This window comes from Microcaecilia unicolor, chromosome 12 (assembly GCF_901765095.1).
Source record: "Microcaecilia unicolor chromosome 12, aMicUni1.1, whole genome shotgun sequence".
NCBI classification, from domain to species: domain Eukaryota; kingdom Metazoa; phylum Chordata; class Amphibia; order Gymnophiona; family Siphonopidae; genus Microcaecilia; species Microcaecilia unicolor.
Genome location: NC_044042.1, coordinates 32,147,354 through 32,160,299, shown reverse-complemented (window position 1 = coordinate 32,160,299; position 12,946 = coordinate 32,147,354). Strand labels below are relative to the sequence as shown.

Genomic DNA, 12,946 nt, shown 5'->3' with positions numbered 1-12,946 from the left:
CCTGCCACAGAGTCATCATCGCTCCCGCCTGCCCACCCACCCAAAGTACCTTGGCTGGCCCCCGCCAGCTGCATGCAGCGCAGCCCCTTCCTCTGCTCAGCATTGCCTACCCCTGTGGCTGCTTTCCTCATGTTGCACATGCTGGATCTCAAAACTCAGCATGTATTGCCTGAGGGCCCAGCAGCTGCTAGGCAGGCAATGCAAGGGGGGGGGGGGGGCCTGCTGCCAGAATTTTCTCTCTCCTGCTCCTGTCGGGATGCAATCACCTGGGTCCACTCAGGAGCAGGAGAGAGACCCCGGTGCTGGGCCCCACTTGGAGGCCCGGGCCCAGGGAATGTTGCCCCCCCCCTCTCTTGGCGGCCCTGCCATTTACTGAATCAGGCCCATACCGTCTTTTAAAGTCAGTGTATCTCAGTGTGGCAGTTTTCTGGTAGGCTATTTTGAAAAGCACATAGGGACATATATTGCCCGATAAAATTGCTGCGTCACATGCACCTATGTGCTTTGGATGTTTTATTTTAGATTTTTTTGCTCACACCTTTTTCAGTAGTAGCTCAAGGTGAGTTACATTCAGGTGCTCTGGATATTTCTCTGTCCCAGGAGGGCTCACAATCTAAGTTTGTACCTGAAGCAATGGAGGGTTAAGTGACTTGCCCAAGATCACAAGGAGCAGCAGTGGGATTTGAACCGGCCACCTCTGGATTGCAAGACTGGTGCTCTAACCACTAGGCCACTCCTCCACTAGCAACATTCCATCTAGAATCTCAAATAATAGCAACATTCCAGAATCTCAAAAAGTGGCAACATTCCATGTAGAATCTTCAATAATAGCAACATTCCATATACTTATTTATTTAGATTTTGCTTACACCTTTTTCAGTAGTAGCTCAAGGTGAGTTACATTCAGGTACTTTGGATATTTCTCTGTCCCAGGAGGGCTCACAATCTAAGTTTGTACCTGAGGCAATGGAGGGTTAAGTGACTTGCCCAAGATCACAAGGAGCAGCAGTGGGATTTGAACCGGCCACCTCTGGATTGCAAGACCGGTGCTCTAACCACTAGGCCACTCCTGTAAAAATATGGAACTTGGGGTCTCAGTAAGTTCTCATACTCCACTTAACCATTTTTCTCTAGACTTCACAAAATCCCCAGAACTCTGCCGCCAGAGCCAGGGTGTCAACTCCCTCTAATTAGCTCTGTAAGCAGTAAAGGAAAACACGCTCCCGTCCTTGCTAAAGAAACAATTAGACACTTAAAAAAAAAAAAAATCAAGCAGCCAAACAGGTTTTCTGTACCTGCAAAATCATTTCAATAAATTTTCTCTTCAGCAAAAGTGGGCGAGGCAGGAATGTTCCTGAACTTCCTGGGTGTGGCGATTCTTACGCAATGTGAAAATCTCTTTTACCTGCCTCTGCAGTTTTCACTACCAACTAAAGTGCCCTCCCTAAAAATCCCTGCAGGGTGCAGTTCAGGTAGGTTTTCTCTTGTCTTCCTGCCTTCATTTACGTCAAGGAAGCAACTGTGAAGGTTCCCTACACTCAGGCTGCAGACAGAACAGAAAGCTAAGTGTGTGCTCAAGCGACTGCAGGATGGACACAGGAGAAGTGAAGACTGGGTTTGTCAAAGAACCAGAGAAGGAGACACCACACTGTCCTACCACAGAGCCGGAGAATAAAAGTTTACTCAATGGTTCTAGCCAAATGCCAGAGGAGGTGAACGGCGCTTCTCCGGGAACAGAACACGACAAGCCAGACGGCCCATCTTTTGAGAAGCACGTTAGTAAAGAGACGGAAGAGGCGAACAGAAGAAATCTTTCTGGTTCCGAGGCAGATGATGGAAAGAAAAACCGCTTTGGCCTGGAGTTAGATGCCAAGAGACCACTTCGTCCTACGGTAGAATCCGGAGACTTAAAGAAACTCAACCGGCTTAATAGCGAGCCAGGGAATTTGAAGTCACCGACCAATGCTAGAATCGAGCCAGAGCACGCTAATCCAGCAATCCGCTCGATTCTGGAGCTAGGGGGTTCCAAGGCAGTGAACCGTCCAGTCCTGCAGCCAGTTGATACGAAGAAGGCAAATCGCTTTGGCCAGGAGTTAGGGGATTCTCCAAAAGGTTATTCTCCAAAAAGTAGTTCTCCAAGAAGCCTGGGAGAGGATGTTTTATGTGACTCCTGCATTGATTTTAAGAAGAAAGCTGTGAAGTCGTGTCTCGTCTGTCAGACTTCGTTCTGTGAAATCCACCTGAAACCCCATCTTGAGGGCGCAGCGTTCCGTGATCACAAGTTGCTGGAACCCATCAAAGACTTTGAGGCCAGAAAGTGCCAACTGCATTTCAAGACAATGGAGCTGTTCTGCCAGACGGACCAGACCTGCATTTGCTATCTCTGCATGTTTCAGGAGCACAAGAACCACTGCACTGTCACTGTGGAAGCTGAGAAATACGTCAAAGAGGTGAGTCCTGCAGTCAGGGCCTGGTGTTTTACTCCAGGGGCATCTGAAGCCCACTAGGAAGTAACTTTTTCAGCCTGAAGCTGGCTTGAGGCCTTCTGTAGCATAGGGACTCAGGGCAATTAGAACATAAGAATAGTCATACTGGGTCAGACCAATGGTCCATCTAGCCCAGCATACTGCTTCCAGCAGTGGACAATCCAGGTCACCGGCATAGGAGCCAACTTTTCAAAATTATTGGGGGTGCTAAGCCCAATGGAAATGACCCCTCCCTGAACACAAGTTTTCTCAATATTGGGGGTGCTCAAGCACCCACAGCACCCACAGAGTCGGCTCCAATGGTCACGGGTACCTTGCAGAAATCCATGCTACCCATCCCAGGCCAAGCAGAGGCTTCCCCCATGTCCATCTCAATAACGGACTATGAACCATTCCTTCAGGGACTTGTCCAAACCTTGATAGCTAACCACATACTCCGGTAACAAGTGCCCTGTTTGCACCCCCCTGACATCAACTTTGGACTCAATGAGCAGGAAGTTTTGATCTGATAAAGCATTAGCATCATATCTATGTTAGTTGAATGTTCTAGATGTTTCATTAGTATTATGCTGACATTGTGTTATATCTGTGTTTGAATTTCACAGCTGTTCAATGTGTTTATTTTCGATACTGTTTCATGGTAGTCCTAATATTAGGTTTTAATTTGCTGCTCTCAAGTTTACCTCATTTATTGTATTTATGTTTATTTTTAGTCAATTTACTATTGTTATGCTGTTAATAGAATTGTACGTTTTTTTGTTAAATGTACCTGCTGTACACTGCCTTGGGTAAAGGCAGGGCACTGTTTTGAGGCAGAAGCTCACGCAGCTACAGCCCCTGTTAACATTAGGCTGGGAAGTCAGCAACTGAAGTCTGCTTAGTCCAACCAGGCTTCCCATTTGTGTCTGCCTGCAGTGTTGTCCTACTCAGTCCGTGTTCTTCTCTCTCCCGCCATCGTCACTAAGATCCCTGGGGGGGGGGGGGGGGGGGTTGATATTCAAAGCACTTTAACTAGCCAGAAGAGGCTGCTGCCTGCTTAGATTGCTTCTGTGGGCTATTCACTGATGATCAATGGCTCGTAACCAGTTAGCGCAGCTGAATATTAACATTAACCGTTAAAGCTGTAGCTGGTGGTTTTGTGGGTGGTCTGATGCTGGAGGTGGCCCTTTTGTGGTTAAGTACCAATATTCGGCACTTAACTGCCTAAGGGGGTCTTTTACAAAGGTGCGTTAGTGTTTTTAGTGCGCGCTAAACGTTAGAGACGCCCATGGGAATATATGGACGTCTCTAATATTTAGCGCATGCTTTTTTAAAATTATTATTTAATTATTATTATTATTTTTTCATTCTTTATTTATAGATTACAAATATACATTCACACAAAATAAATGTCAGAAAATCAAGAAATACAACAAAAAAGAATATTCTTTTCCCAAGGAGAATAGAAGTATCATCGTTACTTAGTCCACAATAAATGATCAAGACACAAAGTAATTATATGAGGAAAAATTAAGAGAAAATCTCTCAATACAATACAATGAGAGGATGAGGCCCATATCCCCACCAGCGGTTTTAGCTCCCTTCTGGTGCAGTCGAGGTTAAATTACCACCGCTTTCTTTGAATTATTTAATTTACAACAAATTTTCACCAAGTACAATACTTGAATTAGGTAATACAGGCAAAGGAATTTTTCCATCAAGATTAGAACAATAATATGACAAAGGAAAACGATTGTGCCCTCTTTAGGCCACTAAAAGTTTGGGGAGGGGCTACATATTCAGGAGAGAAATTAAGGAATAGGTAAAGATATATTTAGCATTGCACGCTACACCTAATCATAACTATATCTCAATCTCTCTATATCTGACATTAAACTTTACATAATTCTTTTTTGGCTTAGGAAAGCTATTAATTGTTCTGGTAGGAAAGAAATATATTTCAGTCCTTTGATATTTTAGCACACATTTACATGGGTAGTTTAAGTAAAAAGAGGCCCCTAATGCCTAGGGTCTCTTTCCTTAAAGCTAAAAAAGCTTTTCCCCATTCCTGCGGGTACATCTTTTTCCCATAGAATAGAGATTGTGATTTCTTAAAAAAAAACATACATTTTACAGCTTCCATATCTTGCTCAAATATAAATGAGACTAACAAAGTCATTCTTTCAGAATCCTCAGTTATAGATGATTCTAAAATTTCTGTTAAGATTGTATTTCTCTTGTTCTTTTAGTAGAGGTTCTTGCGGTATAATATCCGAGGTTTCTCTTTCTTGATTCTTTTGGTTGGAATATAATATATTCGATTAATTGGAGGAATAAGATCTGAAGAATAGTTCAAAACTTCTACCAAATATTTTTTTTAAAGACTTCAACAGAAGTAAGCCCCAGAGTTCTGGGAAAGTTTAAGAAGCGAAGATTCAGTCTACAAACGCATGCTTATTTTTAACGCACACTAAAAACGCTAGCGTGCCTTTGTAATAGGGGCCCTAAGTTAACCGTACAAATCAGACCACATAAAAATCAGACCTATCTGTCTGCTGGTTCTTGGAAATGGCCTGGCATTGGATATTCAGTCATAACAGCAGCAGTGCCCCCTCCCCCCCCCCCCCCCCCCCCCCCCCGGTGTCTATCCTATGCATGGTTGAGTTCTGCCACCCTTTTGGCTCCGGTAACCTGTGCTGATAGGCCATTCCAAGTGTCCACCATCTCCTCAGTTAAAGTATTTTTCCTAGGACAAGCAGGATGCGTCAGCCACATGTAGCTGTCCGGCTGGTCCCCTTGTGGCTGGCTTATCCTGCTGTCCTCGGAGAACTCCCCTTACAGGTAAGTAACCTTGTTTTTCTCATTTTGCTTTTGAGCCTCCTTCCTATCAGCTTGATATAACGACTTCTTGCCCCTAAGTTTCCACTGCATGGGAAATGCTATTTTCTGGTGCCTGGTAGATATTTCAATGCTTGTATCGTATCTCTTTTTCCCCTTTTTTCTTTTAGGGAGTACAGTTCCAATACTCGAAAAAAATCTGAGTTCCTAAATTTATGCTCCTGTTAGACTCCTAAAATATTTTCAGCTGAAAATTCATCTTCATTTAGGAACATAAAAATTATGCTTGCCCATGTAGGCCTGACGTTTGTTTGCCTAGATTTCCAAACCTAATTATTTTGAACCTAGCACTGAAAATTATTGTTAAGCTCCTAACATTTTCCCCGCCCTAAATCCACCCCTGTTGCCACCCACCTTTTATTCTCCTAAATTTAAGGGCTTAGTGAAATTTCATGATAAAGGAATGCACTCAGCCCTAGTAGTGTTAGTAGTAGATTTTCAAAGAAGCCAAGCTAAAAGCATAACTCTCAAAATTGAGAGAATAAATCCTTTTGAATATCAGGCCCCACATCTTTAGCTTCCTCAGTCTCTGTGTTATAACTTAAAGTGCAGGGGCCATTCATCTTATTTATTCATTGTATTTATTGGGATTTATTAACTGCCTTTACAAAGAGATTTACCCAAGGTGGTGTACAGCAGGTACAGTTTAACATAAAACGTACTATTTTATCAACAGCATAACAATAGTAAAATACAATAAATGAGATAAATTTGAGAACAGCAAATTAAAACCTAATAATAGGACTAACATAAAACAGTATCGAAAATAAACACATTTAACAGCTGTGAAATTCAAACACAGATATAACGCAATGTCAGGATAATACTAATGAAACATCTAATAAGCACACATTAGAACATTCAACTAACATAGATATGATGCTAATTCTTTTCTACAATACAGCTTACCATGTAGCCGAGGGGCCAAGTGCAGATATATAGATGGGGACAAGGTGGGTGGTACAGAGTCAGTTGGGATAAATAGATGGATGTGTAAATTCAAAGCAAGTTCTTTGTACAGTTAAACAAGGTATAAGGAACTGGTGTGTGTAGCAAGCTGGTCCAGATACAGAGTGGTGCATAGTCAGCCATGCTATATATTAAAGGCTTGGGAGAAGAGCTAAGCTTTCATCTGCTTCCTGAAGTAGAGGTAGTCTCGAGTATGAAGTGCCTCCACCTTATAACTGGCCTTTAATAGATGTTGTCTCTGAAACTAGACACAGAACTCAAGTTATGGTCTAAACTAAAACCTGGATGGAGGTAAAACTGACTTCATTCTTTCACTGGTGAAGGGGCTTCGAACTGCAACCCTTAAGGACTGCAAAGTGCTTTGGCTTTCAAGATATTCCTTCAGTTGTAAGCACATCTATCCCATTCATCTTCATTAGGGAAATCTTGAAGATTAGACCATTCTGCAGCCATGTACTAGTGATCAGAGCAAGATTAGTGCACAGGCAAACTAGGCAGATGCTTAGGATCTAAAGTCATGAGAAGGCCCTCAGACCTGCCAAGTCCGCCATCTAGGAGTGGTAAGCGTTCGACAGAGATGAAGGTCTTGTGACCAAGGGAAGATTGAAGGCCAGTTGCTTCAGCCTGGGTCTGGCAGAAGCTTTTAACCTGCTAATGTCTAGCAGCTGTCTCACTCCTTGGTCCCAATCCATAGGGCTGCAGCAGTTCACCAGGCCTCTTGAATTCAGAACTCTTCTCACTGCCCGCCTATCTTCAGTCCTGCCAGTCTCTCCTTTTACATGGACCTCCACTCTCTCCTTAGACCTGTTCCCCCAGCTCATCTCTCCAGAGCAGAGCAGGAAAGCCGTAGAGGCTGGTCCCGAGTGTGGTTTCAAGTTGTGAGTGAGTGGAAGGAAAAAAAAAAATAAAGCCACAACAATCACAGGAGGCATAATGGCCCCTCCTGTGCCTGAATTCTGCACAGGAGACAGGGCCTGTGAGCATGCTCTTGCTCAGTACCTGTGGTACGTTGGAACATGGGGAGGAAACGGAGACCTCTGGTTGGGACCCACAAATATGTATTTGTCCAGGGCCCAATGCAGTGTTCAACCCTGCTAGTGGGACCTTTTTTTAATGCATACAGTCTTCATAGTGGCTTTCTCAACTGCTTTGTCACACAACTCATTAGAGTAGGGCTGCATTTTGATTAAAAATTTAATTGCAATTAATCATGCAATTTAAAGGTATGTTATTGTTTTTATATCTATTGTTCCCACTGCAGCTCCTTGTGACTCTGGGCAATGCAGGAAGCATGATACTGGGCTAGAAGGACCATAGGTCTGACCCAGTATGGCTATTCTTATCTTCTTATATCATCGTGATTACAAATTTTTCTCATGAGTAGAGAGGTGTGGTAGCCGTTAGTCCACTTTTAAAGGTAATCAATAGAAATAAAAGAAAATAAGATGATACCTTTTTTTATTGGACATAACTTAGTACTTTTCTTGATTAGCTTTCGAATTTTAACCTTCGAAAGCTAATCAAGAAATGTACTAAGTTATGTCCAATAAAAAAGGTATCATCTTATTTTCTTTTTCATGTTTTATTTTGTTTTATTTCTATTGATTAAATTTGTATCAAAATGCGGCCCTAAATAACTTAAAGAATAAAAAGTAACAAAAAGATAAGGAATACAAATTGACACATTACAAATCAAAGAATCCAAAACAGCAACCAGAACAACCTACTTCACAAAAGCAAGCCTAGATTACAGAGCTTTTTACTGACTGGTATTGAATTGTGAAGAGATGCGTGCAGCTGCAAGCCAAGCTAGGACCAGGAGGGAAACATTTCCAGGTTGTTCTAACTAGCAGTGAAAGGCCTTGCTGATGTTCTACTCAGTTTCTGCATTGGCTCATTGTAAGAATGATCACGGTGCAAAGAACAAAGCTATTCCCATTCTACAGTCCTTGGTTTGACATGTTCCTGTTTCAACAAGCGTTGTCTTGTTTGCACAGATCACCAGCTGCCAGTTCAGACTGGATACCAATAGAGGAAACTTGATCTGAATGCTTATGCTGTGTTACAGTCTGGATTGTGTGATGTGATGGAAGAAAAGACATGAATTTTAAAATATGAACAAGGTGGTGTGGTTGCTATGTTAGTCTGCCGGAATGCACAGACATTTCTGTGCATAATATGAACAAGTAACATGGCCAGTGCCTGTGACATGAAACCAAAATAATGAGCCAAACAGTAAAGAAGATATTTCTTGAATCCAAAAGGGTCTGCCCAGGGTTCCAGAAATCCTGTGGCCTAAACATTAATGTTTTTGAACAATTAGTCCTGCAAAATGGCAAAAGCCTTTCTGGCCTCCAAAAAGCTGGTATAGCCAAAGGCACCAGTTTAATGGCCACAGATCTAAAGTTGGCAAACAGGCCAAACCCACATGAACTGTAAACCCAGGTTTGAGTAGCAAACCCAACTCCCACAGAAGCTGTGAAAGTCGTGGTGTTAGTGCCAAGGGCACCCAGCAGCAAAAGAAGTACCAAGGCCTTTGAAATTGGGATAGCAAGCAAATCTTTATTACAAGATCCGACTCTGGCTGTGTTTCAGCATACAAGCCTGCATCAGGGGTCAATCTGTACGGTCCACTAAATGTGTGGATGCAATGGTCACTTTTCTAGCTTATATCAAAATTAGCGCCTGTTTCAAAATGAGTCAGGAAAATTAAGCTTTGAACACATAGCAGTGCTGTGCCAAAACAGCAAAACTTTGTCCTGTGTACTTTGTCTTCTGTTGGCTAGTGTTGAGGGCACTGCCAGCCAGGGAGGGTGTCCCAGCTGGTGCTCAAGTGTGACAGCTATGGGCTAACTCAGGAATACCTGTGTGTCCTAGGTTTTGAAGAGGGTAGGAAATGTCCCTGTGATGGCTGAGCTAAGGGAGGGGTATTAAAATGTAGAGCTACCCTGGGTAGCTACAAGCAAAGGCCTTTAGTAAAGAATTCTCAAAAAAGTCCAGGTAGGCTGCTGGGCCCCCCTCCCCAAAATTAACGATGATTTTATTTTCTTGTTTGAACACAGCACAGATATGGGCGTCTCCCCCTGTTTCATAAGTTGTTGAATGTCATTCCTCATTCCTCCTAACATGAAATCTCTAATTGTTGGAGACACACCCTGGGTTGTGCCCTGAAATGTAGGACTTACGCAGGCCTTTTGCCTGCAGCTAAGAACCATGATATGATCAAAGAAAACAGCAACCTCATTTGTAACCCCGCCTACCACGCCAAACAGAGACAACTTCCCACATGTTGGTTATGGAATGGCATCTTATCCTTGCAGCAGGGGCCTGTGTGCATGTTAGGGAGGGGAGGGGGGCAGGAGTAACAAAGAGCAGGTTGTATCTGGATACTTAAAAGAGCATTAAATAAAGCCTTTAGTGGGCTCCTAGAGCTTCCACTTATTCTAGGGCTTAATGGAGTAGATTGTGAAAGTAAATTTCATGTTTCTTATTCTCCTGTGAAAGGCAGAGCTGTCCGAGCGGCAGGAGCAGCTGCACCTGGAGATTATGAACGTAGGTGATGAAGTGGAGAAATGGCACAAGGAAAAAGATCGCCTCAGGGTGAGAACAAAATTCTCTTCTTTCTTATTCTCTTCTCTTTCTGCCTTTTCATTTTCTTTCTCTCTTGAAGTTTCTTCTTTAATTTTTCTTGATTTCTTTCTGAGTCTCCCATTTCAAGCTAAAATATTAAGGGAGCAGTTTTCAAACTGTCCACATTGGACAAAGACATCTTGGCTGTGGGCTCTGCCTCAGTTTTCAAAGTGAAAGCATGCACCTTCCCTTTGAAACTTGCCATGGGTACAAAGTGTGCCCTCCTCACCGGCCTCCCGCTTTGCCATCTATCCCTCCTTCAGTCCGTTCAGAACTCTGCCGCACGCCTTATCTTCCGCCTGGACCGATATACTCACATCACCCCTCTCCTCAAATCACTTCACTGGCTTCCGATCAAGTACCGCATACAGTTCAAGCTTCTCCTATTAACCTACAAATGCACTCGATCTGCAGCCCCTCCTTACCTCTCTACCCTCATCTCCCCTTTCGTTTCTTCCCGTAACCTCCGCTCTCAAGACAAATCCCTACTTTCAGTACCCTTCTCCACTACCGCCAACTCCAGGCTCCGCCCTTTCTGCCTTGCCTCACCCCATGCCTGGAATAAACTCCCTGAGCCCATACGCCAGGCCCCTTCCCTGCCCATCTTCAAATCCTTAGTCAAAGCCCACCTCTTCAATATCGCCTTCGGCACCTAACCACCATACTTCTATTCAGGAAATCTAGACTGCTCCAACTCGACATTTCGCCCATTAGATTGTAAGCTCTTTTGAGCAGGGACTGTCCTTTTTTGTTAAACTGCACAGCGCTGCGTAACCCTAGTAGCGCTCTAGAAATGTTAAGTAGTAGTAGTAGTTGCATGAAGACTTGCATATGCATTTTGTGTAGGTAGAGTTTTGTTTGAAGAATAAGTGCAGGAAAATATCAATTTTACCTGAATGTAACATGCCTTTGAACAACTGAGAAAACAGCCCTGGATAAACCAGTAAGCAAACAAACAAACAAACAAACAAACATAAAACAGGTGCTTAGGGCAGCAAGGGAAGGGGGGCACCACAGAGTTTTTCCACTAGCTATCGTGCCCTTAACTTTTTCACTGCCATCTGCTCACCCACTATCCAACCTGAATTTCTGTGTTTTTCTAATCATTATAAAAATATATAATATTTTGTTTTGTACAATAATGATATTTCTTAGCACTTATTGAGTTAATGTCTTGTCAGTTAAGCAGAGGAAGGGTCGAGAGGCACCATTGGGCTGTGCTTAGAGCATCAGTTGGCCTTAATTCAGCCCTGTGAGAAAGGTGTGAAATAAATCCAATCCAAATCCAGTCCAGGCATGTATCTTTCCTACCTTCCCACCTAAATACACCCTTGGCAATGCTGCCTCTCGGTGCAGTGTAAGGTGCCTGCATTGCGGGATAGCGCATGGACTTTGAGCTACATTGAGGGAGAACACGTTTACCCATGCAGATGACTTTAAACTTGTTCTTTATATGCCCACAAATCCTCTGTCGAACCACAGGAGATACCGCCGTAGTGTCTAAGGAAGAATGCACCAGTTTCCTCAGAGCTGGAGAACTGATGTGAGAGAAAGCAGACTATGGCAGTGATTTCCAAACCTGTCCTTGGGGAACCCCAGGCAATCAGGATATCCACAGTGAATATTCATGAGAAAGATTTGCATACACTGCCTCCTTGGTATGCAAATCTTTATCATGCATATTCATCGTGGATGTCCTGAAAACCTGACTGGCTGGGGTTTCCCCAGGACAAGTTTGGGAATCCCTGGAATAGGGTGCTTTATAGGCACAGTTTATGGATTACACCTTTGCCTGTCTCTACTGTTCTGGAAGAACCTTTCACAATAGTGGAAAACCAAACTGTCCTTTGAGTTTGATCAAAAATCAAATATGGCAATGTTTTAAAATTGAGTTGAGATTGCCCAAACTTACTGAAGAAAATTTGCAGAGCCTCTAGCCTTTGCCTGACTGGAAGCATGCACAGGTTTCTATACCACACGTACTTTCAGCTGCCTTAAAAACAGGCATTCCTGAGGTCGTGTTAGGTTGCTGGAGGTAAACAAGGAGGGAATTCTATAAGTGACGCTCAAAAATCAGTGCAGGAAAAAATCAGTACTAAGCTATAAAGGGCACTCTGGGATGAGTCCCTTTCTAGAACAATGCTTAAAACCAATCCCTGTTCCTAAAGTTGGCGGAATTCAAAAAGGCATGGGATGAACACAGAGGATCTCTAGTTAGAAAACGAATGGTAGAAAAAACAAAACGTAAAGGGTTGCATATGTGTTTGCATGCCAACCTTTGATGGCAACTCTGGCTGTATCAACTAAGGCCAGTGCTGGGCTGGCTTGTACGGTCTTGAGTCCCGCATATAACAATTCGGTTTAGGATGGGCTGGAGAGCGCTTCGATGGAAACTCCAGTAAGTTGGAACATGAGGACAGTGCCGGGCAGACTCTTGCGGTCTGTGTCCCGCAAATGACAAGATGGATTCAGATAGGCTGGAATGGGCTTTGACGGCAACTCCAGTAGTTGGAACATAAGGACAGAGCCAGGCAGACTTCTATGGTCTATGTCCCAATAGCACCAAAGAAAGACCATGATCAAGTATATAATATCACGTTCATTGCTGATTTAATCTTGAATTGATCATGAATATGACCATTGGGCAGACTGGATGGACCGTTCAGGTCTTTATCTGCCGTCACTTACTATGTTACTATGCCTGTATTTATACCAGCTGAAACCTTGGGTAAATGCTAGTGCCAAACTCATGGCAATTTGGAACATAAATGGTGCTATTCTATAAAACTGCCTGGAATGCCCCTAACCGACCATGCCCCTCCCCTGGCCACACCTCATTTTGAGTTGCACGCTATAGAATTTAGGCATCTGGGGTTATAGAATAGTTTGCAGGAAGATGCGTGTGCAAATCCAAATTAGTGCCAATTAACTTCAATAATTGATTGTTAAGGATGATTAATAGTTAATGGCTAGTTAATCAATTC

The 12,946-nt window shown here is 43.2% G+C and overlaps 1 protein-coding gene across 2 annotated transcripts in view; it reads left to right on the top strand.

Moving 5' to 3' along the window:
* Positions 1-1,441: 1,441 nt before the first annotated feature.
* TRIM29 (tripartite motif containing 29) overlaps positions 1,442-12,946 on the top strand; it is a 52,694-nt gene continuing 41,189 nt past the window's right edge. The window contains exons 1-2 of one of the 2 annotated variants that reach the window (XM_030220445.1): positions 1,442-2,450; positions 9,837-9,932. In XM_030220445.1, coding sequence (XP_030076305.1) covers positions 1,590-2,450; positions 9,837-9,932 — 957 coding nt within the window. In that variant the 5' untranslated portion in view covers positions 1,442-1,589. The remainder of the gene's footprint in view (positions 2,451-9,836; positions 9,933-12,946) is intronic. The other variant, XM_030220446.1, reaches the window with a different exon arrangement.